The 25313-nt window shown below is 35.1% G+C and overlaps 2 protein-coding genes across 2 annotated transcripts in view; one reads left to right on the top strand and one right to left on the bottom strand.

Moving 5' to 3' along the window:
- Nucleotides 1-6728: 6728 nt before the first annotated feature.
- Nucleotides 6729-10634, bottom strand: LOC126368074 (uncharacterized). Its single transcript, XM_050011957.1, has 2 exons — nucleotides 9548-10634; nucleotides 6729-7739 (listed from the first exon to the last, which is right to left on the bottom strand). The coding sequence occupies exon 1, from the start codon at nucleotides 10450-10452 to the stop codon at nucleotides 9559-9561; it is 894 nt and encodes a 297-aa protein (XP_049867914.1). The 5' UTR covers nucleotides 10453-10634; the 3' UTR covers nucleotides 6729-7739; nucleotides 9548-9558.
- A 1800-nt stretch (nucleotides 10635-12434) lies between these two features.
- Nucleotides 12435-25313, top strand: part of LOC126368077 (junctional adhesion molecule 2A-like) — a 100449-nt gene continuing 87570 nt past the window's right edge. The window contains exon 1 of the mRNA XM_050011960.1: nucleotides 12435-12578. Within this exon, the coding sequence (XP_049867917.1) occupies nucleotides 12524-12578 (55 nt within the window). The 5' untranslated portion in view covers nucleotides 12435-12523. The remainder of the gene's footprint in view (nucleotides 12579-25313) is intronic.

Below are 25313 nucleotides of genomic sequence, written 5' to 3'. Positions count from 1 at the left end.
CATTACAGGCTGATCACCTGATTGTCCAAAAAGTAAGATGATCCGTGCTTCGGAAGGCACGTTAAGCCGTTAGTCCCGGTTACTACTTACTGATGTAAGTAAGTAGTCATTACATGAGCCACTTTGGAGACTAAATAGTGACCCTGACACCAGGGTTGATGAGGTTGGTACTCCACCTCACAACCCACGCGATAGAAGAAGAATAAAATTATTCATTATAGATAATTATATAACATACATACATACATAAACTCACGCCCGTAATCCCTAATGGGGTGGGCAGAGCCAGAAGTAATCAAAGACAGCTTGCAGCCACTGTTGATAATTATACAACCTCATTACAAACATACAACAACCGTCATAAAGTGATTGGATTGTCACACATGGATAATTCGCTGTAATGGATTCATATACCATCCTATGCCTACATACAGGCATGACGTTATGCTATTTAATATTTGAATTTATTATCCGCTATAGATACTACGAATCTGTGAAATCACGGACCGTTTGCAACTCTATGTTTGACTCGAAGTGAAATCGGTATGAAACGACGGGGTGCCGGATTCTAAATTAAAGGAGATAAGAATCGTCACCATTCACTCTGAATGTGTCCTTCAGATAAGACCTTAAACTGAGCCTTTGAAAAATATGGCCCTCAAAGTGGATTTGAGACAATTCAGTCTTTGAACGAATGTCTCGGTAATTGAATGTGATCTTGATTTAACTTTAACATGGCTCAAACGGAATAATAATATGCTAAACCATTATTCTGTCGAGAAGTGCGTCATTGGAGAAAATTGGAAAAGTTTAATAAACTTTGCTTGTGTCCTGAACTAGAAAAATCAAAGAATATACAGGGTGTTAGTGACATCGTAACGAATACTGTGGGGGATGATTCAGACCATGATTCTGAGTTCATATCAAGTGGAATTTTCCGTCGCAAAATTCATGTATTTTTTTAGTTTTTTTAAATTATTTTCAATTCTATACTTTTGCGATGAAAAATTCCACTTGATATTAACTCAGAATAATCAGCTGAATCATCCCCTTAGTATTCGTTACGATGTCACTTACACCCCGCACAAGTACATACTGTAGCCATACAGGTAGGTATGGGTGTTAGTGACACCGTAACGAATACTGCGGGGGATGATTCAGACCATGAATTTTCAGTCGGAAAATTCATGAAAATTTTTGATTTTTTTAAAGTAATTTTCTGTTCCATACTTTTGCGACGGAAAATTCCACTTGATATCATCTCATAATCATGGTCTCAATCATCGCTCAAAGTTTTCGTTACGATGTCACTAACACCCTGTATATATCACTGTGTGATTTAACATATTTATTAATCCTAGTATTTCGTATTGTAAGTAGCTGTAAGTCAACTTTTGATTAGTTGTGCCCTACCCACCTCAATAGACATTACGGGCGCGAGTTTAAAGTAACACATATATAGGTATGTAGATCCCCGTGTATTCTTCACAAATTTCGTCCCTTTTATTATATGCTGACAGGTGAACAACCGATCTCCCTTCGTCACCCTAGCGTTATCCCGTTTTTTTTACAGGGTCCGATTACCTAACCTTCAGAACTTCCAACCTGCAAAAGAAAATCCAGCCCAATACAGGTTAGGTTACATACCTTCAAAATGCATTTCTAGAGAATATGGGTTTCCTTACGATGTTTTCCTTCACCACTGAGCACATGATAATAATTAATGATCCAAACATGAATTCGAAAACAAATTCGACAATTTAGTTAGTTTTATTACTGATTTAGGCCTGTGCTGGATAGGAACCTGCGACCCCAAAGTGAGAGGCAAGCGTCCTACCAACTGGGATATCACGGCTAGCCACCCTTATTAAAGGTTATTCAACGTAAGACAACATTCAGTCAATTTTTCGGCCACCTGGGGAAGATAAAGCAGGTGTAGTGAATATATTCTAAGCTTTCATTTTCTCACAGTCAAACATAGTAGTAAGTTTTGTTTCAAACAAAACGAAAATTGCCTTAAAGACATAATTTAAAACCTCGTTAAAAGGACTTTAAACTTCTTTTCATTTAGATAAAAAAAATAGAAAACCTCTGCTTTTCATTAAACTGGTTCACAGGCAGAGTAGGCTGATTCGCAGGCAGCCTACATTAAACCTGAAAGCCTGAACCCGATCTCTTTTCATTAGCTAACTTCAAAATTCCGATGTTTTAGAAATTCCGTCAAAAGGATTAAAGATTAAAGTTTGACGTTTGGTTTTATTCATTTAATTAATAGGTTCACTAATTATTAAACCCAGTTTAACTTTGTTCTAAACTCTAATTTTAAAGGAAACTTGTAGGAAAGACTAAACTTCTGGATCAAATTCTAATCTTTAAACAAAAAGATCATAAAATAAACCCATTTAACTTTTTTACTTGTTTACTTACGAATTTTACTAATAGCCTAATAGATTACATTTAATATTTAGGTACATTCGATATTTTATTTATCTATCATGTCATAGTATATATTTCGTTTTAATTACTCTTATTTGCAGCGTTTTTGTTATATCAATGCTTAAACTTTTTAACATGGCTACTAGCTGTCTTCCGATGTAAGTTTTCCTTATAAAATACAGTTGAAATACAAAAAATGTCTTATCATGGACTAAAATAATAAATCCTAAGACATTTAGTGAAAACATTTTTTCCATAAAATATAAAACATAATCTACTTAAGTAAATATCACTTAGTAGTTATTATCAAATTAAACTGCGAATTATGTAAATCTCAATCTAAAGCTTATTGTTTTTATACATATTCATAATCACACAGCCTATATTCAAATAAAGTAGGCGTAATATAATGACTCTTCGTGAATGTAATATGCATGAATTCAAAGATGAATTATAAAATGCAAATCTAAAAATAGTAGACAATGTAAGATGATTAAAAACCACCAACCATCATTGCTGTTATTGACTGATTTACGAGTACGACGTGTGACCACGTTTATAGATGACGTCATACGTGTGTTTTTTCCAGACAAATCAAATTCCGTAGATACAAACCGATTGCGGAACTCTATTACTTTTGCAACAAAACTGTCAATTTAAATTTCCAAATGGTATTGAATATTTATTTTTCTTAAAACAATCCGTAAGTACAAAATATGAATGTCACTTTTCGATTACGACAATAGAGTGCGTTGGTAAAATCAATTCCCTCCTAAAACTGTGCTCAGTTCTCGAACGCACATCAATAAACTCTTACGCGCAATTACTCATGAATCAAGGTAGTTTCCAACTAGTCAAATCAGTTATTTTTTACTAAATGTCAAAACACGAAATTACTATGGAATTAGACGACAACTATCGCCATTTTTCATTATTAAAATTCATAAATAACTTAAATTGTAAAAAGGTGATATAATGAAGGAGATATCTTTATTTAGTAATCAGAATTTCATTATTTATCTCCAATCTAGGAAACTTCCCAATTTTCCTGCCTTTTTCCACTTTTTACTATTTACAAAAATCTTAATTTTCGAACGCCATTTCTTTTCGAATAGCAGGAAACAATAGTGCACTTTAGGATGTTCCTTTTTCGTTTTACGCATTCAAATAAGCGTTCAATCGGTTCGGTAGTCTGATTGCCTATCATATACCTACACGGTTGTATGTGTTAGAGAGTTTTCGCCATCGGTTTTAGCATATAAAATACCCACGTAACGTCGAGTGTGTTAAAGCAAAATCATTCGAACCAATTTAAGAGAAAATTCAATTCGTCGATATGAATAATGCGTGCCTCAGATCGAGTTACTGTCAATCCGAGTAATATTTCGCAGTATGTGATACGAAAAGTTAATAAAGAAGACCGTATTTTTTACAAAATGTTTTGATATCATTTAAATTTTCCAAAATAAAGGGATATAATATCTCACCTTATAATCCATAAATGCGAAAACTAATGAACTCTTATAACCACTTATAACTTACGTGTAATTTTCATATTATAGTTGAAGACGCAATGTGCCGCTCGACCAATGGGACACGTCACTAATGCAGAGGAGGTTTAATAATATACATTGTGCGTTCTCTAACAAATACATGAGAGTTTATTTTTTGTCAAAAATCAAATGTTTAGTAATTCCAAACTAAGCTTAATTGCTTAACGTGATTGACTAGAATAGAACACAATCAAACCACGTCGCTAATATACAAGCGTCTATAACGGTTTTACTGCATGTAATAAATGAACATATCAGGTACACACATAAACATGGGTAAGTTCTACAATTAAGCAGTTTCCTAGGTCAAAGATTAATTATGAAATTCTGATTACTGAATAAAGACAGATCTAAAGGTGACAAAAACGTTTTATGAACTTTAATAAAGAAAAATTTATAAAATTAATTAACTAATTGAAAATACGTACTAATTACTTTGTGCGAAGTAAATTTATTTATTGCTTTTTAGTTTTGCGTTTGAAGTCGGTTTTTTTTTGTTAAAAATTTAATTTTATTTTACGATTTTAAGTGATGGTTAGACCGAGCAAGGATGCAGACAGACAGATTTTCTGATTTATATTGATATATAATAATATATGATTAGTAGTGATCACAATTATTATTGATGAACATGTTTACACACTCACACACGCGCACACGACCACACGCGCATGTACACACGCACACAACATAGACACACGCACACACATAGACACACGCACACACACACACACACACACACACACACACACACACACACACACACACACACACACACACACGCACACACGCACACACACACACACACATACACACATGTGGTTGTCAGTGGAAGCTGCTATCATACACACTCACGCACATATATAGATACAGTAGGGTTCCGTGTCCTGTTTATTCGAAACTGTCCCTCTTCGTATGGCGGCCATCTTGTTTTTCCGCCATTTTGTTTTTTTTTCACCGTCGATAGAATTTGACCAAGATTTAAATGGGTGTCGTGGAAACAAACAAAATCCAGGTGCCAGGCCGTAGGATGTCTCCCTGATTGGGAGCAGTTTTCAAAGATGACGTTCCGATCACACCCCTATACATCATTTTTACCCCAAGACATTTTCTGGAAAAACAAAATTTTGTATGGCGGCCATCTTGTTTTTTCGCCATTTTGTATTCTTTTTACCGGCCATTAAATTTGACCAAGATTTAAATAAGTTTCGTGAAAGAAAACTTGGTTCAGGTGCGATAGTTTCGCCAGGCCGTAGGGTGTCACCCTGATGCGGAGCAGTTTTCAAAAATCGGGAAGTATTTCCATACTTAACATGATGATCCGATCACAACCCCGATAATTTTATACCCCGAGACATTTTCTGAAAAACTAAATTGTCTATGGCGGCCATCTTGTTTTTCCGCCATTTTGTTTTTTTTCACGCGCTATGGAATTTGACCAAGATTTAAATAAGTATTCTGAAAGAAATATTGGTTCACGTGCGATAGTTTTGCCAGGCCGTAGAGTATCTCTCTGATGCGGAGCAGTTTTTGGTGACCAGAAAGTATTTCCGTACTCTACATGACGTTTTGAGTAAGCGCCCCATACATTATTTTTACCCAAAGGGGCTTCTTCCAAAATCGACAAAATTTTGTATGGCGGCCATCTTTTTTTTCCGCCATTTTGTTTTTTTGCACCGGCGATTGGATTTGATCAAGATTTAAATACGTTTCGTGAAAGAAAAATTGCTCCAGGTTGTATAGTTTTGCCAGGCCATAGGGTGTCTCCCTGATGCTGACCAGTTTTCGAAGGTCGGGAAGTTTTCCCGAAGCCTAAAGATTGATCCGATCAATATGACTTTACAAACGCACTAGTTGCTCCTACGATTTTTGAAAATTCCCCTCGATTTCTCTGGTCTTCCATCATCAGATCCTGACTTCCTTGACATGGGACCCCCTTGGGTATATCTCCTTTCAAACAAAAAAATAATTATCAAAATCGGTTCATATACGACGAAGATATGCCCGAACAAACATAAAAAAAAAAAAAAAATATACGGTCGAATTGAGAACCTCCTCCTTTTTTGAAGTCGGTAAAAATATGTGCGACATTTTGTCACGGTGTCTAAGACGTCACAAGTCGCTTTTCATCTTTCACATTCCGTAGTAATTTCGTGTTTTGACGTTTAGTAAAAAGTAACTGATTTGATTAACTATTAAAAGAAACTTACCTGTAAGGGAAGTTCAATAGTAATTATACGAGCTGGTTCTTCCGAAAGATTATTTACTTGTAGTAGTGCCCTTGTATCGCTGTCGTCACAAATTTTAAAGCCTCTAATTATGAAAAAAAGAGACATAAAATGGCAACACTATTACCCGCCATTTCCACACCGTACTCGAGCCCAAACGTCATTTAAGTTTAAAGCAGGAATATCAATTTTATTTTCACTTTCAACAGGATAGGGGTGATAAGGAAACTTATTATTGTAGTTTTCTAGTAACTAATGGGAAGGGTGGGTTTATCCCATAATCTTTCGGAAGAACCAGCTCGTATAATTACTATTGAACTTCCCTTACAGGTAAGTTTCTTTTAATAGTTAATTATACTTCGCTGGTTCTTCCGAAAGATTATTTACTTGTAGATGTTAAGAGCATGAAAATAAATTGTAACTTTAATATTTTTCTCTTTTTTATTATTATTATTTAATATTTTTTAACAAAAGTAGAAAATAAACCATAATCAACATGAGATTACAATGTTTAGCTCTCAATAATAGCTCTAGCAAAACCGTCTTCTAGAGAGTCCTCAACAACAGGCCTGTTATAAAAATCAGCAAAAACGCGAGAAGTGGCAGACCAGCCTGCGGTCTTACGGATCAGTTGCAAGCTGACTCCACGACGGCTCGCTGCCGACGTGGCGGCGTGCCGCGTACTATGGCCACTGAATATTGTAGTGTCCACTCCGCTGAATTCCAGCGTACACTTTATCCATTTGCTCAAAGTCTGAGAAGACACTCTAGAATACGGTCTTTTAAAACTAATAAATAAATGATTTACATTAATCGGCCTCAATGATTCAGTTCTATTTAAATATGATACAAGTGTTTTTGCTGGACAAATTTCAGGCTTTTCATCAAAAAATGGAAGTATTAATAGAGGTTGAGATCGATTTACTCCTGAGGTTTTGATCATGTCTGGTATCTTAATTAAGATTCTTGTATTATTTATTTCGATATTGGGTAATTTAATAAGAGACAGTGTCTGAACGCGGTGAGCAGTTACTAATGCTAGCAATGTAATCAACTTTTTCGAAATTAATTCAAAAGTTATTTCTTCATTTGGATATAAACTACTTAGTTTGTCCAGAACAATAGATGGGTCCCAGGTATAATCATATCTAGGCAGAGCAGGTGTACGTCTATATACCCCTTTTAGAAAACGAGATATTAATTCATCGTCCATCTGTTTCCCTAAAATCAAAACCAAAGCTGACCTATAGCAATTTAAGGTTCCATATTTTGCACCTCTATTACAAATAATTGCAAGAAATCTTAAAATTATCTTAATTGATGTATTGTAACAATCATAACTGTTTTTTATACAAAATAGATTCCACTCTTTTAAGGCTGATTGGTACTGTTTATAAGTATTTGCTGATAGAGAATCTAACAATATTTCTAAGGCCTCGGTAGGTGCTCCTCTTCTCAGTAACGCTGCCCGCACAAAACTCCTGCCATCAAAGACAGCGTTTTGTATTGTGGGTGCCGTTCTCTGAAAGGAGATGACAATAAATTAGGATAAGGATCCAACGTAACTAAATCTGAAATACAGATTTTATTAAAAAGCGGAAACCAAGGCTGATTAGGCCACCGAGGAGCAACTACGATCCCAGTTGCTTTGTCTGAAATAATTTTTGATAAAACTTTTACTAATAAACAAAACGGTGGAAACGCATAAAAATAATAATCTTTCCAATTCAGTGTAAAAGCGTCCACGATGAAAGAGCCTGGATCACCGTGCCAGGATGCGTATGTGTCGCATTTGTGGTTTAATCGACTTGCAAATAAATCAATATCAGGAGTAGAAAACCTATTTATAATTTTTATGTATGCGCAAGTGTCCAGTTGCCATTCTGTATCTAAATACTGTTTACGAGATTCAGAATCTGCAATCGCATTATCTATTGACGATATATAGGACGCAAACACAAAATTGTTTTGCTCCTCGCAAAGGTCCCAAATATTTTTGGCAATCTTATTAAGGTGAACGTACTGGACGCCACCCATCCTGTTAATGTAAGAAACAGCCGTTGTATTGTCTACTCGAATAATAATTTCTGAATCGTAAATGTTTCTTGTAAAAATTTGTATGCCAAAAAAAGCAGCAATCAATTCTAATTCATTTATATGCTTTTTAGATTCACTTATAGACCAAAGACCACTTGCCCGTTTATCTCCACAGCTAGCCCCCCAACCAGTGCGCGATGCGTCCGAATAAATTTCTAATACAAAATTATTTTGTCTAATGATGTTAAATGTTGTATCAATTTTTGATAACCACCACTGAATATCTTCTTGAAGATTATGAGGGATTTTAAGATGTTTATCGTAATCGTCATCGTCTTTTAAATTTAAATACTTCACTCGTTCAAACATTTTAGTATGTGACCATCCATAAGCAACTGCAGGGCATGCTGAACTAAGTAAACCCAAGACTCGAGCAAAGGATCTTATAGAGCAAGATTCGACTTCTAAAAGCCATAATAACTCGGATTTTATTCGTAACCGCTTCTCAGTCGTCAAAGAAAGGGTTAATTTTTTCGAATTTAATATGAAACCAAGAAATTTGCAACATTTGCTTGGGTATAAAACACTTTTCTTATAATTTATTACAAATCCTAAATATGTCAAAACATTATTTGTGGTATTTAAATTCTCTTTACATTGTTCATATGTTTTTCCTATTAGTAGTAAGTCGTCCAAGTAATAAACAGATAAATATCCCAACCGACGCAAGTATTGCATAACCGGTTTCATTAATTTAGTAAAAACAAACGGAGCAACATTGAGACCAAAAGGCAACACTGAAAATTCATATAATTTTGATTTGTATTGAAACCTTAAATATTTTCTATGGTTTTTAGTGATATTAATAAGAAAATATGCATCCTTTAAATCAATTGTACACATGTTACAATCTCTGGTTATCAACTTTACGGCAGTTCGGAGATCTTCCAATTTGAAATGAGACGTATCAATAAACGTATTTAATGATTTAAGATTAAGAATTAAACGTTTATCACCATTAGGTTTGCTGATCAAAAATATTTTTGATATGAATTGTCCCGTACACGGTAAGCATTCATTTATGGCTCCGATAGAAACGAGCCTATCTATTTCTTTTGTAAACTGTTTATCTTCTTCGATATTATGGGGATAAGTAACCAATGGTACACCTTGATATACTGGACGACTGAAAGGTATTTGATAACCTTTAACCCAAGAAAGAATTGTGTTGTCGTTCGTTATTTGACACCATCGAGAATAAAAATACTTGATCCTCCCAGCGTGCTGGATTACCTGGTCGTCCTCTAAGACCGCTTGGCTTGTTGAGGGCGCTGGCTCGTCTGCGCCCGACGCGGGGCTGCTGAGGACGTTGGCGCTGCAGGACGGCGCTCGCGATACGCGCCTGCCGTCATGGTGTTCAGTGGCCGGTGAGACGAGCCCCTCCAGTTTAAAGTCGCTGGGGCGGTATATGAATTATTAGACGCCTTACTGTTCGGTCTCTGATGTGAAGACGAAGCTTTTTGTGGCTTAACTTTAATGTCAGTAGCTGACTTTGAACACGCCTTAACAGCTTTTAATTTGTCGGGTAACACTTCGCCGAATAAAAAATTATCTCGAGGTATGTCTTTTATGGCATCTTTAGTATTTTTATTTAACCCTTGTCCTAAAAGTGATCTTCTGGTCAACGACTCTAAATAGTGAAGATCCGTTAATATTTGTCCGCCATCACCCATATATTTAATTATTTTTTCCCGCAATTGTTTGTCGGGTATTTTAAGAGCTACGTCAATAGCTTTACCAATGCAAGTAATGCCAGCTCCAAGTTGAGCCTGTTTTTGTTCTAGTTTAGAATCTCTTTTCACGGCGGTTTCTTGAACAGCAGCTTTTATTTCATCGTTCAGTTTTGGAGGAAGCAAGAAAGTACAGTTGGAAGGTGGCAAATATTGTTTTATTAAGTCAGAACGATTTTCTTTTTTAATTCCTTTCTGTAAAATATTATTCCAACGAACTGCTAAGTGAGAATGTATTTCTTCTCCAAAATCTTTGCTCAGAGTTGGATCTTCGCCGAAAACCGAGAATATATCGTCATCGTCCTTGTTTTCCGAATGAATTTCAGCAACTGAAAAAATATCATAACATATTACATGTTGTGGCAATATATCGACATAATATATCGTATTAATCTTTGCGTATGACATCCAGTCAATACTTGCAACGTTAATTTTAAAAAAAAATAATAATAATCGTAGTGCAGCTTAGTATAAGACATTACGTGTGACATTCAGTCGACACTTGTAACGCTTTGTTATGAAGTTGCGTATGCCATACAGACAATACTTGCAACCATCGCTTGTCACTAAAATGTGGGTACATTGATATTTTTCAGAAGTGTAGATACCGATAACAAAAATTCTAATTTTGAATAACATGATGGGTCATGTTGTACATATACGAGTATTTACTTTACTAACCGTTATCTGTTTCGTCGACTTGTTAACCATTCGAGGATTCACTGGAAATCACGCGACGTACTCGTTTTCGCGGTGAAGGTGAATCCGATGATGATGAATCCGATGTACATGATTCTAATGTTGCACGTACACGTTTTCGTTTGGTTAATTTGTTCTTCAGGTAACGAATTTTTTCACGAATTTTTTCCATTTCTGGTGTGTGTGAACAACAGCGCACAAGAACAAAGAATGACGTTTGGGCTCGAGTACGGTGTGGAAATGACGGGTAATAGTGTTGCCATTTTATGTCTCTTTTTTTCATAATTAGAGGCTTTAAAATTTGTGACGACAGCGATACAAGGGCACTACTACAAGTAAATAATCTTTCGGAAGAACCAGCGAAGTATAATTAGTTGGAAACTATCCTATCGTGTGGGTAGGTAGAGTGAGAAATGATGACAGTAATACATCCACATCTGATAGGATGTCATGTGAATCAGCCCATCGCCCAAGTACAATAAATAGAATAGTTATACAATAGTTTATCGTTCTATGGCGTTTAAACGCCTGAAAGGACAAACAGGTAAACGTTTACTTTATTCATTCCCAGTAATTCATCTTTATTTGCAAGCGTGGGCAAATTTCCAAAGTCAATGCCTATATTTACATACACACAAGCAACATATTATTTAGGTACGTATAGTTTATTTATTTTGTAAAAATAATTTTAAAACCCGACGATTTGATAGGTCTAGTTTTTTACAAGAAGCTCACTCGTAAACATGAAATACATAAATATTTTATGTAACATGTCCCACTACAGGGTACAGGCTTCCCCTTAAACAACCAGAAGGGGCTGCTATCTCAACCAAAACATTAAATTGTCTTTACTTTTTTGTCCACTCCATAAAAATCGTACATTATATTTTTTAATTTATAACATTACCTTACTTTAGTACCTATTTCATATTTAGTTTACATATTTGTTAAGAAGGTTTATAATACATAGAATATATATATATATATATATATATATATATTACGCAATATATTATCTTCCGCAACATGAAATTAGTTACCTACGTAATCTTGTTCTCTTCGATAAGCACAAGATTAATATGAATCAAATTATCCTTCATGAGCCAGGCCACTCGAAAAGATTCCACATGGAAACATATTCAACAATGTATCTACTTATATAATATAAAGTTTTTAAAATAATATTTAAAAAGGTAGAAATAGAAGGAGTTCTTTGCCCAGCAGTGGGACATTTAAGGCAAGACAAGTCAAGACATACTTAAACCTATGTACTTACTAATAAAAAAATCCTAAAAAGGTTCATCATGAACTTTTTAGGTCTCTAACACTAAGTGTTTCGAAGCTATTTTTTGGCGATTCAACAACAGTAACCCTATGGGGGTCATGTGCGCTAGAGAGTCTGTCTCTGAAATGAAAAGACGGAAAAAACAAAATTGGCAAACAGTTTTGAGGTTGACGTTTGGACCAGTTTGGTAACCTCGTTTGAGCGCGCACGAATGAGCGAGCCTAGCTTACTACCGTCGCTCCCTCAGTCTCGCCGTAGACGTACCGCTGACGCTACGCCCGCTACGCGCGGTGCTACGCGCTCACTACCGACTACGAAATATTCAACTTACTTAATAAATTAAAAATTACTTAATAATCCTTAATAATTAGCAAATGTAAAATAAATAACAATAGATTACATATTGAAACAGTGTTGTGCACGATAATAATTAGTTAAGTGACAATAACGTGTATAATTAAAGCAGTGATAATATTAGTTTTAAACTGTGTAAAAATGTATACTTTGAAAATAATGCTTTGGATGTCAATAGTCATCTTCTCCTTGCAAGGTAAGAATTATTTTATACAATACTTTATGTTTCAATGACTATTGATAGATGTCAAACCCGAATAGAACTATAAATTATTTATTAAGTATTTCATACTTTAAGTGGTTCAGAAATTTGACCTATCTATCGAAGGCAAATGATAAATGTAATATCATATACGTACATAAATATAATTATTTTAATACGTTTTGACGTTTCTTCATTTAGTGCTTCAGTTACTATTTTAATAAATCGAAAATATTAATGTATTATTTGTGAATTATCAAATGATTGAGACAATGCGAATAAACATTCTTGGTGCCAAAGCAAACCTTTATGTGGTTTAATAACAAAGTAATGAGTCTATTATAAATTTCATTATTACTAATAAACAGGCTGCGATAATATATTATTGTAGATAGTCATAGTTGTGATGATTATAGAAACTTTTTCTGTATTATTATTATTATTATCTTTAGAAATCACCATTTATTTTACAACCAGTCCAAACTTAACGACCAAATACTTATTATTTTTTCCATTTTCATTGGAGCTATGGTGGACTTAATTCAAGTCATGATTTAGCCTTATCGATCATCAGTATAGAGGAATAGCATCTTGTATATTTTTATAACATAAAGGTTACGGTTGGATCGGTTTTCACCGAATTCGATTATTTCCTTTTATTTCTCTCTAAAGATTTGCGTTTGACCTAAAACTCACCTGATGGTAAGAGGTATATTCATATTATGGCTTGAAATGGAACACGCTCAACTACTTTCTTTCATTCACAATAAAGCACACGGAAATTATATATACGAGTCTAATTAGACCATGTGATGTCCATCAAAATTTATAATAAACTGCCTAACATATTAAAAGAAGAAAAAAGTGACAAAATCTTTATTAAAAAAATAAAAGAACTTCTAATTAATAAAAATGTTTCTATAACACTAGTGAATATCTTAATGATACTGATATTATATTATTATTATTTATTTATTTATTTTGAGGAAGACTTACGGCCATATAATATACATTTTCTCCTAATAACCAGACGATGAAATAGCCTACAATCGCCTCAGACAGATTACTGCGGGGCGTAAGGCAAGAGGGAAACCACTGCCCTATTTTTCCAGTCATCATCATCACTAATTTAAGAGCCATTTTTGTTGAATTCTACTTTTGAATATACATTTAGGATATAATTTTAGGTACATTATTAATATGCCTCCTCAGGCAGAAGTGGAACTAGATAGACGTAAGCATCTGAACAAAAGTTTTCGCCCGTCAGCGAGATACAAATTTCTGGCCTAGTGGTTCTGTGAAATATAACACATTTTAACGTTCAGATTTTAATGCTCACGGAAACGTGATAGGTGGGTAAATTTAATATTCAGAGAAACTGTTTAAAAGGCATCTCCTCGATTCATATTATGACTACCTATGCTTTTGACTGTTTTTTGTGTATTGTGCCAACATAACACAACAAAAGCTAACTCTATCACAACTGGGTTTGTCAGAAATACATCCATCGCAAGATAAACTAATTACCCCCACCTCATTAATATTTTTTTTACATAAATTCTACTTTTGTCCTAAAATAGATAATATCTAATGAACTTTCTTCTTAGAATCTAATATCAAAAGTGGGTACATGTTGTCTTCCGATTAAATAATCGGTGCCTCTGCTCACCCCTTTGAGGATTACTGCCGTGAGTTGGGTATGGCAACTACCGAAATTGTTTCTACTTACTCCAGGCACGATCACTGTTATTTTTAAGAAAAGCTTTGTATTTTTTTAATATTAATATTGGCTTGTTTTATACTGTGCCGATATTCGAGCACGAAAATAATATTATTCTTCAATTACTAACGTTCTTATTATATAAATGAAATAGGAAAAAACATTACATTGCGGAGATTTATTCTTACCTTTTTCCATAACACGTGTTAAGGGTGAATGACATACCAATAGATTCACGCACTTAATACATAGTAATTTATTTCCAATGGCTCGATACGTGATTAAATCTTCATCATCATCAATTTAAGCGCCACGCTCTAGTCGGTGTAGCATTCTCCGTTCTCGCCAACCAAAGGCCAATTCTCACAACACTCATTCATTCACTCTTTATTTCAGACTTTTTTAGAAGACACGACGTTCGCCTTCTCTTTAATTTCTTTTATCTTCTTGATCATCCTCTTCTCATCTTACGTTCTATAATGTTTTAAATAAGTTTATCGAGTCTTATTAAGTGTCCAATCATCTTAAATCTTCTGTCCTTAATAACTCTCAATATTCATCTCCTTTTTCTTCGTCTTACCAGCACTTCTAAAGAAAACAAATAAATAAATATTAAGTAAGATAAAACAATTACCGCCGAATTATTGAGACGTGATAGCTCATTTGGTAGAACGCTGTTGCAGGTTCGCAGATTCCAATCCCAGCATAGGCCTAAACCAATGATTTTAGAATTTGTATTTGAATTGATGTGTGGATCAAAAATGAATATCACGTTCTCAGCGGTGAAGGAAAACATCCAAGATATCCAACAAACAAGTTGTATTATGTCCTAACCTATAATTGTTGGGCTGATTTTCCCTTCGCGGGTTGAAAGGTAAGACGGGCAGTCACTTCTGTGAAAAATCCGAATCTGTCGAGTCTTCAGGTTAGGTAAGCGAGCCGTGGGAAAACGGGATGTCTTACCTTATTATATTGTTGTTCCCGACGTCATCACCGCGTTGCCGTGACTGTGTGGTCATGGGATGACGGCTTATTTACCATTTAATTACGTATCGATCCGTTAAAAATAGTTTTCTGCGTGATTGATATATTACTATTAATTAATTTGTATGATTGAGACATACAGGTATAATAGGTATTTGAAATAAAATATGACTATGAATGAAAGTCACATTAACACGGCATCACATTGAGGTGAGGTGTGGGTACCTAGTTCATATTGCGATGGATGTTGAGATATAGTCGTGTGTTGATAGAATGTCTCTGAGATAATAATTAATTATAATACAGGGTGTTAGTGTCATCGTAACGAATACTGAGGGGCACTTGTATGGCTACCTGAACCAGGCCCACGTGGACGTCGTGTCAATATATTGGAATTTAACCGACGCACATTTTATGTAATATACGTATATTACCACAAAGGGTGTTAGTGACATCGTAACGATTACTGAGGGAGGTGATTCAGCTCATTATTCTGAGTGAATATGAAGTATAATTTTCCAAAATAATATTATTATAATATATCACATAAAACGTGGGTCGATATAATTCGAACATATTGATACGCATGTCCACGTGGTCTGTCTAGTGAGGGAATTATATTTTATCCCTCGCAATTTTGTTTCTTTGTTTACCCGTCACCCCACAGTCGCTTGATGGATTACATACCAATAATTGTAAATGGTATCGTAGATAACCGACGATTTATTTTCCTCAGAATTTTGTATCAAAAGCTTACCAGTGAATAGGCAATACTAGAGAGGTATTTTTACTGATGTAAGTATGTAGTCGTTACATGAGCCATGTCTGGGGCTTTTAGCGGCTCAATAATAACCTTGAGACCAGGATTGATGAGGCTGGTATTCCACCTCACAACCCACTCAATAAGAAGAAGAAGACTAGGTAAACGTGTACGATCTTACACCTATATGTAGTAGATAGATAGATAGATAAAATACTTTATTGAGCACAATGGACACAAAAGCAGTAGTTTAAGTCTCATGTATGAGAACGAGGCTATTGCCATTAACCGAGAAGAAATCCTAGAAACCACGTGATACCAATAACCTACTCATCAGACAATGAGTCGCCTAGGACACATTTAAAGAAACGCAAGGTGGCGTAAGACATACGGTACACAATAATCTAATATCCAAACACGAATTCAAAGTAACAAAGTCGAAGGGTGGTATTAAGTAATAAACTAATCTCAGCTTCGAGACTGTCCTTAAGATCATGTCAATGTGACAGTTCTTATATAAAAACAGGGACTTGAGCGTGTTCTTGAGGGCAGTCTTAATTGAGATTAGTTTATTAATACCATCCGCAGTCAGTGGCCTATAGCCCGAGACGGGATTCGAAAAAGTGACTACTATTTAATCCTTCAACATAGCCAGCTAGGAGTGGATGTATAGCCATACTAATTTTATCAATAGGAAAGTGTGTTTGTGTATGTCCGTCTTTCTTGAAAATGAAAAAAAGAATTGACGTGATTTTTGAAGTGAAGTTAGTTGAAGGGATGGAGAGTGAAATAGGCTACTTTTTGCATCTATCTAAGCCCCCATTTCCTTAAACTGGGAGGACGAAGTTTGCATGGGTCATTTCGCAATTTTTTATCTAAAAAAGCTAAAAAATGGTATGCGGTCTATTTGTAACTAACAAATTAATCGTGCATCATTTTTTTTGGTATTTTCCCCCGACCGATTCAAAGAGGGGGTGAATATTGGAATTTTCGCAATTTTCAAGGTAACAAGCTAAAACTTGGTACACAGACTCTTTGTTACCTAAAATATATAACTACTTTTTTTTAATCTTCCCCAACCCATTAAAATCATACTTAAAAACCCAAATTCCGGCTAAATCCTGCATATTTCAAGAAAGTCGCCATATAACAAAAATATAAACTTTTTAAGACGCTTCCAATTAGATATGTCTGGAATCTGTTGGTGGAGGGGGACCTTTTGACTCATTGTCCTTTGTGTGCATTTACCATAGAACATTTCATAAGTACTAATACCGCACAGTAAGTAGGCATGAGTGAGTTCATAATGAAAGCTGTTCTTTGTATGCCTTTCGTGGGTGTCTCTCTGGTTAATTATTTTTTTCTTTTTCCTCAATATACATTATTAGTGACTCCGCTCGGTTTTGGTGGGCACAATATCTAGTCAAACATAACATAACGTCACGCCTATGTCACTGGAGGACTACACAGAGGTGTGTTGTAATACATATTCTCGTTAGCTATGTATAGGATGTACAAATCTTGGAAACTACGTGATATCAACTTTAATTCGAACTCCTGAAGTCAAATTAAGTATTTTAAACTCAAACAGGGATACGGAGGCGTGTTGTAAGTCACGTGTTCCCCAAACCGGACTATCGCGAATATTATTAATATTGGTGCTAATATTGGTTATAATATTGTATTTACAGGAAGTAAATACCATCTAATTTTATTTTAAGTTATATCTGTCATTTTCTTATCCGCCGAAAAGTAAAGGGACGGGTAATCGACAAGCATAAAATTTATGAAACACACGTCAATTTTAAGCACAAATCTAAAACAACCGTCTAAAAATTTTACATTGGCCAATAACCCGCCAGAATTATGTTGACAGCACACGTCAAACGGTTTACATACTCGTACCAGCGAGATACTTTTTTGATTCGCCCAGGTTATTCATTCATTTACTCATTCTTCCTAAAATTAAGAGCTGTCAACCATCCGTCCCTTTCCTTTTCGCCGGACAAGAAAATGACAGGTTTAAATTAAAGTAAAATTAGGAGGTGTCTGCAGGAATCAGGGCTATTATACGTATAAGTACCTTATTTTCTTTAAAAAATTCAAATCATGATAGTAAAAACCGCTTATAATTTATTCACGGAGTTTCCCAACTAGCCCATAGGGCAGACTTCCTTTTATACTTAATTTTGTTGTACTCTGCCTCTATTATATATTTTAGTTGTTAAAATTATTCAAAGATGTACTATACAATAACACTTATATCTTTTGTGGGTAGTTCTTCTATTCTAGAATGAACAAGCAGCTACCCTTTTAAGCTAATGACTATTGCAGATTCTTGAGTTTATCGTACCGATATAAAATCCACTTCATTTAGGGCTACAAACTGTCTATTTTATGGTTTAGCATGTCTGTTGCCAATCGCATGCGACCACAGTCGGCGCAGATGCTTTATTCATTCATCATCACTTTTTCCCTTTTACGGCTTCCGCGGCACGGCAGAACTAAGCCTTTCTAATATAGAGGTACGTACGGATATTAATAATAAATATGCAATTTTTCTTCCGCAACAGAACGAGTGTAGCGAAAATAAGCCATGCATATCCCACTATAAGAGACAAAGGTTTCCCGAAACACCATTTCCCTATCGTTATCCCGTTTTTTACAAGGTCCGTTTACTTAAACTGAAGATTTGACAGGCCCCCGATTTTTTACAGAAGCGACCTATTTCTCTAAACTTAGTGTAAGTAGGTACTTTCTTCATTTATAAATTTAATGCTTTTACCGCGACAAATGATGTTAATAGATACCCTTGTTGTAAAAACCTTCCAATGAACATTTTTTTTATCTTGTACATTAACAACTTGTTAGTTTGTTCTACTGGGCTCTCGAAACTCTACGTAGATCACCTGAACGAATTTGCGCAAGAGTTTAAAACTAAAGTTGCATTCATTTATTTCCTCGGATAGGTACATTTAGTTTGCAAACCAACTACGTACTAAAAAGCTCAATCCCGCACAAAAAAAAATAGGTTTCTAAGTAAGTTTTTTAAGCCATCTTAGTATTCCAAGAAGCACAGAAAATAAAATAGCTTTTTAACGTGCTCAAGGTCACCGAAATACAGTCTACAGCTTCGAACTTATTAATGTTACTTGGCGCGTGAGTTTCATTTCCGTACCTTCGTATATTTTTATCCTTGAATATGGTCTGCTATCGATTCGTTGTTTAGCTTTGGAACTAATTCTTTTTAAGACATAAACGGACATTAATTTAGACATCCGACTGCTGAGCACAGGTCAGCAGTTGATTAACCAAAGCGTTCATAGAGGGTCATTGCTCCACTGTGGTGTTGCTGGAGGTGTTTGGTTAGCAGCCAATCCAGTCTTTTTAAAGTTATTTGATTACTTGTTGCACCCTTATTACAAAAAAAACAGTGTCCTAAGCTTCTGAACATTTCAATATAATTGAATAAGGTCATATTTCATACAATGCCAAAGGGTTTGCAAGTGGTTGAATGTTATCTTTTATCGATTTGTGACTGTGATTCTGTTAGTACGAAATCAAGACAATTGGTACTAGTTTGTTATAATAAGGAGGATTTTCGTTTTTTTTAAGCGTTCGACACCTTTATCAAAATCTGTTTTAAGTCTGTATTCGTTTAGTTCTCTTTGTTTGTTGACCTTTTGAATTTATTTTTAGCCGTTTCAAAACTGAGTTTGCAGAAAACATGTATTATTTACTGACTTACGTCGTTTTATCTGATATGAAAGATCCGAGGTCATCAACCCGAGTTATGAAGTTTAAGATGTTTATCGTACTAATGTACCTCTAGGGCTGCGAGCATCTCACAATTCGAATTATATCACAATTTTCTCGTAACCCCGGAATAATTTTATTTTTTCTGTGCGGTAGTTCCTTATAAAAACGGCTATTGTGAGTTTAGTATTAAATTTATTCAAATCGTAAATAGGAACAATATAAATCCTATATAAATATGTGCTACGAGATAAAGTCTGTGTTAACCCTTATCTTATCTAGTCTATAAAAGGGCAGATATGTAGCCTATTTTTTACATCTAAGTATGCAAAAAGAACCAAATGACTGAATGTATTTTTTTTCAATCGAAATAATTTCATTATAATAATTTAATCAAGAGACAATGACAAAATCTTTTACTTTTTACATTTAAAATAAAATTTCAGTATATACATATTCGGGGGTCGAAATTATTGTACGTATTTGTTACTTCATTTGTCTTAATTTATTTGTTTGATCATTTCTTCTTTTTCGCTTTGTTTGTGTGGCAACCCTACGCTAATGGGCTGTTAAGACGTGGGCAAACGGTATATCGTCAAGAAACTAAGAGATATTACTTAGTAGTGAAGGTTTTGTCAGAGGTTGAAAGCAAATAACCATACATTTAACAGGTCTTTCATGTTAAACAAGAGTATACAATTTCTTGCATTGTTAGAGAATAACCTTAATGATGTAGATCAAAATAGTGCTTAGTTCAACACATAATTAATACAACCTAAAATATTCTTACAAACAAAAATGATTACACTATCAAGTTACGATGTATATAATTAAGCGTATGATCATAGGTCATCTTCTCAATCTTTAAATAAAAAAAGTGTTCAGCCCGTCGCAAATACTGAGGGGGATGATTCAGCTCATAATTCTGACTTAATATCAAATGGAATTTTCCGTCGGTACATGATATACCTATCATGATTATGATGTTAAAATTTATATAAGGAGTGAATGAACATGAGCATATACAGATAATGAACGAATGGCTGCAGAAGTGTCTGAAAAGGAACACCTGGGCGTAATTAACAGAAATTTTGTAAAAAAGGTTGTTACAATGTCAGTGATTATTTAGAAGATATGAATGCATGGGATTAACTGTCAGGCAACTAACATTAGACAGCTAAATGTATAATAATATTTTATGTTGTTTTTTTTTTAAATAACGTTTAGGGCCTTGTCCCGAGGTTTTTTTGCAGCTTTTTTCGGTGGCTAATACGTGTGATACCTTATAATATTACGTATGAATGTAAACAGCTGAAAGCTGAAATTTTTTATTCTCTCCCATACAACGAAATTATTAAAGTAAATAATAAGTGTATTGGTAGTATTACACTGGATGTGATATGTTAATAAATATTTAATATACGATTAAATATTAAAACGGAAAAATCACGTAGTTGAGTTTTGGTTTTTAATCTTATATTTTTAATACCATTATTTTTGGATTTTATTTATTAAGATAACGTGCTTCCGATACGTGTTCTATGCAAGATTTGGAGTTAAAACTTATTCGCAAAATGACTGAGAATATTATCAATTGAACGTAGTTACCGAGTAAATACAAGGAAACCCGCAAATAAAACTTAGTAATAACAATATGATGCACATATTAGATGAAAAAAGACGATTTTATTTCATCACCACGGGCAAAAAAATATTTACTGTAAGAACATTGCCATTCTATTAAATAGTTCTTGTAGTAACGAAAAGGACAAGCCCTATATTTCATTTAAGTAACATTAATTAACATGTAGAGTTTATAAACTTAGTGTTTGTATAGTAAGGGTGTGTAAAGTTAGAAGCTTGGCTCTACGTACATGTGATCTCATAAATTATTGACAATACAATCGATTTGATCTCTTCTTCGCATCATTTTATATGAAAACGTTCTTGTTGGCAGTATATAAAATCATGTAGTATAGATTTACGTTATGCCAAACAAATTAGCAACAACATTTTATTTAAATTATCGAACAAGAAAGTTTTAAAAACTTCTCTGCGTAAAACAAGCTGAACTAGAAACAGTAAACACAATGTTTTTCTAAAGATTTTTTCCCTCTACTGCTATACGTTTTCCATATAAACCCTTAGGGATTTTGTCGAACCACCCCCAAAATCCTGAGGATGAATTATAAATTTTGTGAAGCACTTGACGATAAAATGGGCTGAAATAATGTTTCATACTAACCCATGTTTGACTAGATAAAATTGAAAATCCTTTTTTTTAACGTTGGGAAATGCATTTACGCATACCCGCTGCCATGGGGACGACGACGGGTTATGTGGGACTCCGGAAAATGGAGTCTGTTTACCCACTAAAACCCAACAGTGTTCATCATACTGCCTCAGTGGGAGCCTCCGCGGTCCAGTGCGCGTGGTCGCGCTGGGCTCACGATCCGGAAGTCCCAGGTTCGAATCCCGGTGGGGATATATCAAAAAAAACACTTTGTGATCCCTAGTTTGGTTAGGACATTACAGGGTGATCACCAGATTGTCAAAAAAGTAAGATGATCCGTGCTCCGGAAGGCACGTTAAACCATTGGACCCGGTTACTACTTACTGATGTAAGTAGTCGTTACATGAGCCATCTCAGGGGCCTTTGGCGGCTCCCTAACCCTGCCACCAGGGTTGATGAGATTGGTAATTCACCTCACAACCCACACGATAGAAGAAGAGTGGGAGTATGAGTATTGAGGCACGGGATCGCGCACGTATACTTCTGCGACTCCCAGGCGGTGTCCGTATGGACTAATAGACCTAGAATTTTAGGTATTTTCCCCGAGTTGGTAGACGTGTGTGTTCTAAAACTAATCGAGCGCTCAGAACCGTCAGTGGCGATCTACCAACAAGGGGTAAAACAAAATTCATGTAGTAGTTCATAAAACTACAAGTTTTAATTCATTATGTTATTATTATTATTTATTAAAAGTAACAATAAACATTTTACAATCAAAACGGTGTCTCATAAACCTATCGACAGGGTTTTCTGTACACCGCAACTCATCGTCTGTTTTTACATTTTGTAGGTAGATACAATAATGATAATACTAAATGGATAGACGAGTACACATTTAAATTCACTATTTTAATTTTTCGAAGATTTGTAATATATTCTTTTCAATTTTATCCTTCTTTGTGATTATGCAAATCAGTACTAAGTGTCTGCATTTAAGACTGTTCATGAATCTAATACGTGTCTTTCGATATCTCACGTACATTGGCTCTTTGCAAACGAAAGGTCATGAACTCTAATAATCAAGAGTTAAAATATGATCGTAATGCGTACTAAATTTATATCTTTTAAGAAATAAATCTTTTACGAAAAGACTTAGTATTTTATCTAATATCAAAGTAAATTGAGATACAATATTCAAAAGCTTATTTAAAGATGTCTCTAGATATATCGTGTATTTATTAACTTACCAAATAATAGGATTTCTCCAGAATAATTAGCGAGATAACAACCAGTAGGTAGGTAGGTAGGTAGGTAGGTAGGTAGGTAGGTAGGTAGGTAGTAGGTATTCATTGAGACTAAGCTCTATGCTAGTATTAAAATATATTTTGTAAGCTCCGTCACGTAATCCGTAATGTATCTTGAATTAGTTACCTATGATATTAGGCAAACTAATTAGGTAATACCTTAATGATTTTCGTTTTTAGGGTTCCGTAGCCAAATGACAAAAAACGGAACCCTCGTCTGTCCGCCCGTATGTCATAGCTACTTTTTTTTTCAGAAACTATAAGGAAACTATACTGATGAAACTTGGTAAGTAGATGTATTCTGTGAACCGCATTAAGATTTTTCTCGGGACAAAACATTACATATACAGAGTGTTAGTGACATCGTAACGAATACTCAGGGGGATGATTCAGACCATGATTCTGAGTTAATATCAGGTGGAATTTTTCGTCGCAAAATTCATGTTTTTTTTTTTTAGTTTTTTAAAATTATTTTCAATTGTATACTTTTGCGATGGAAAATTCCACTTGATATTAACTCAGAATAATCAGCTGAATCTTCCCCCTCAGTATTCGTTACGATGTCATTTACACCCCGCACAAGTACATACGGTAGCCATACAAGTAGGTATAGGTGTTAGTGACACCGTAACGAATACTGAGGGGGATGGTTCAGACCATGATTCTGAGTTGATATCAAGTGGAATTTTCAGTCTGTATATTCATGAAAATTTTTGTGTTTTTTTTTTAATTATTTTCAGTTCCATACTTTTGCGACGGAAAATTCCACTTGATATCATCTCAGAATCATGGCCTCAATCACCCCTCAAAGTTTTTGTTACGATGTCACTAACACCCTGTATATTAATACCTAATAAAAACGAGTCAGAGTTTTGCAATATTTTCTTTGTAAGCACCTAAACGTTGTTGTGCCTACTGAAAATAAATTCGTTAAACAAACTCTACAGTTGCATGAAACTTACTTCTTTGGTTGTTTGAGTTGGAAATATCAACACGATCATTTGATCCATGTTCGCCCTATATCTAGGCATTTATTGCCTCAAATAGATACGTTACTTCACCTTTTAAAACCGTGTAGAGCATTGTAGCGTGAGCACCGTAAGCCTTTGAAGTGAATTATGTTACAGTTAAAGTATATTGAATATGGATACATATAACACAGGGTACATCTGTAACAGGAGGAGCTCGGTGGCGCAGCGGTAAACGCGTTCGGTCTGCGATTGTTGAAGTTGAGCAACTTTCGCAAAGGCCGGTCATAGGATGAGTGACTTACAAAAAAAAAGTTTTCATCTCGAGCTCCTCCGTGCTTCGGAAGGCACGTTAAGCCGTTGGTCCCGGCTGCATTAGCAGTCGTTAATAACCATCAATCCGCACTGGGCCCGCGTGATGGTTTAAGGCCCGTTCTCCCTATCCATCCATAGGGAAGGCCCGTGCCCCAGTAGTGAGGACGTTAATGGGCTGGTGATGATGACAGATGTCTGTAACAGGTAAAACCAGTTTTTGACCCGTTTGAAAGAGATTTTTTGTTAGTACTAGATTTTTTATAGACCATCCACGTCCAGTTCAACAACGCTCTTAGGGTGTTGTTGCGGCTGCCTCGCATCTGTAGCGCCTTGGGCATGTACGCTGAAGCTCGTGTCCACTGCTTTTATGCGACTAGGAGGAAGCCACGTCTCTGGTGCTCAAGGTGCGGGGCAGCGGCAACCCCACCCTGGCGTTGGTAGGTGCGCGGGTCGACTACCCGTATCAGCGTTGATGCTGTGACTTGCATGTCATAGCATCTTCTATTAGATAAGCCTACTAACATCTAGAGAAGACATAAGTTTACTAACAAATAATTATGAGACATATTTCTTGAAATAAATGATTTATTATTTATTATTATTATTATTATAGGTTAGGATGCTCCCCAAACGAGCACTAGCTCTGTCATCATGGCGGTATTTAAATGGCTTCTTGATGAAAGTAAGTA

Source organism: Pectinophora gossypiella, chromosome 7 (assembly GCF_024362695.1).
Source record: "Pectinophora gossypiella chromosome 7, ilPecGoss1.1, whole genome shotgun sequence".
Taxonomy (NCBI): domain Eukaryota; kingdom Metazoa; phylum Arthropoda; class Insecta; order Lepidoptera; family Gelechiidae; genus Pectinophora; species Pectinophora gossypiella.
This window is presented reverse-complemented; position numbering and strand designations above follow the sequence as displayed.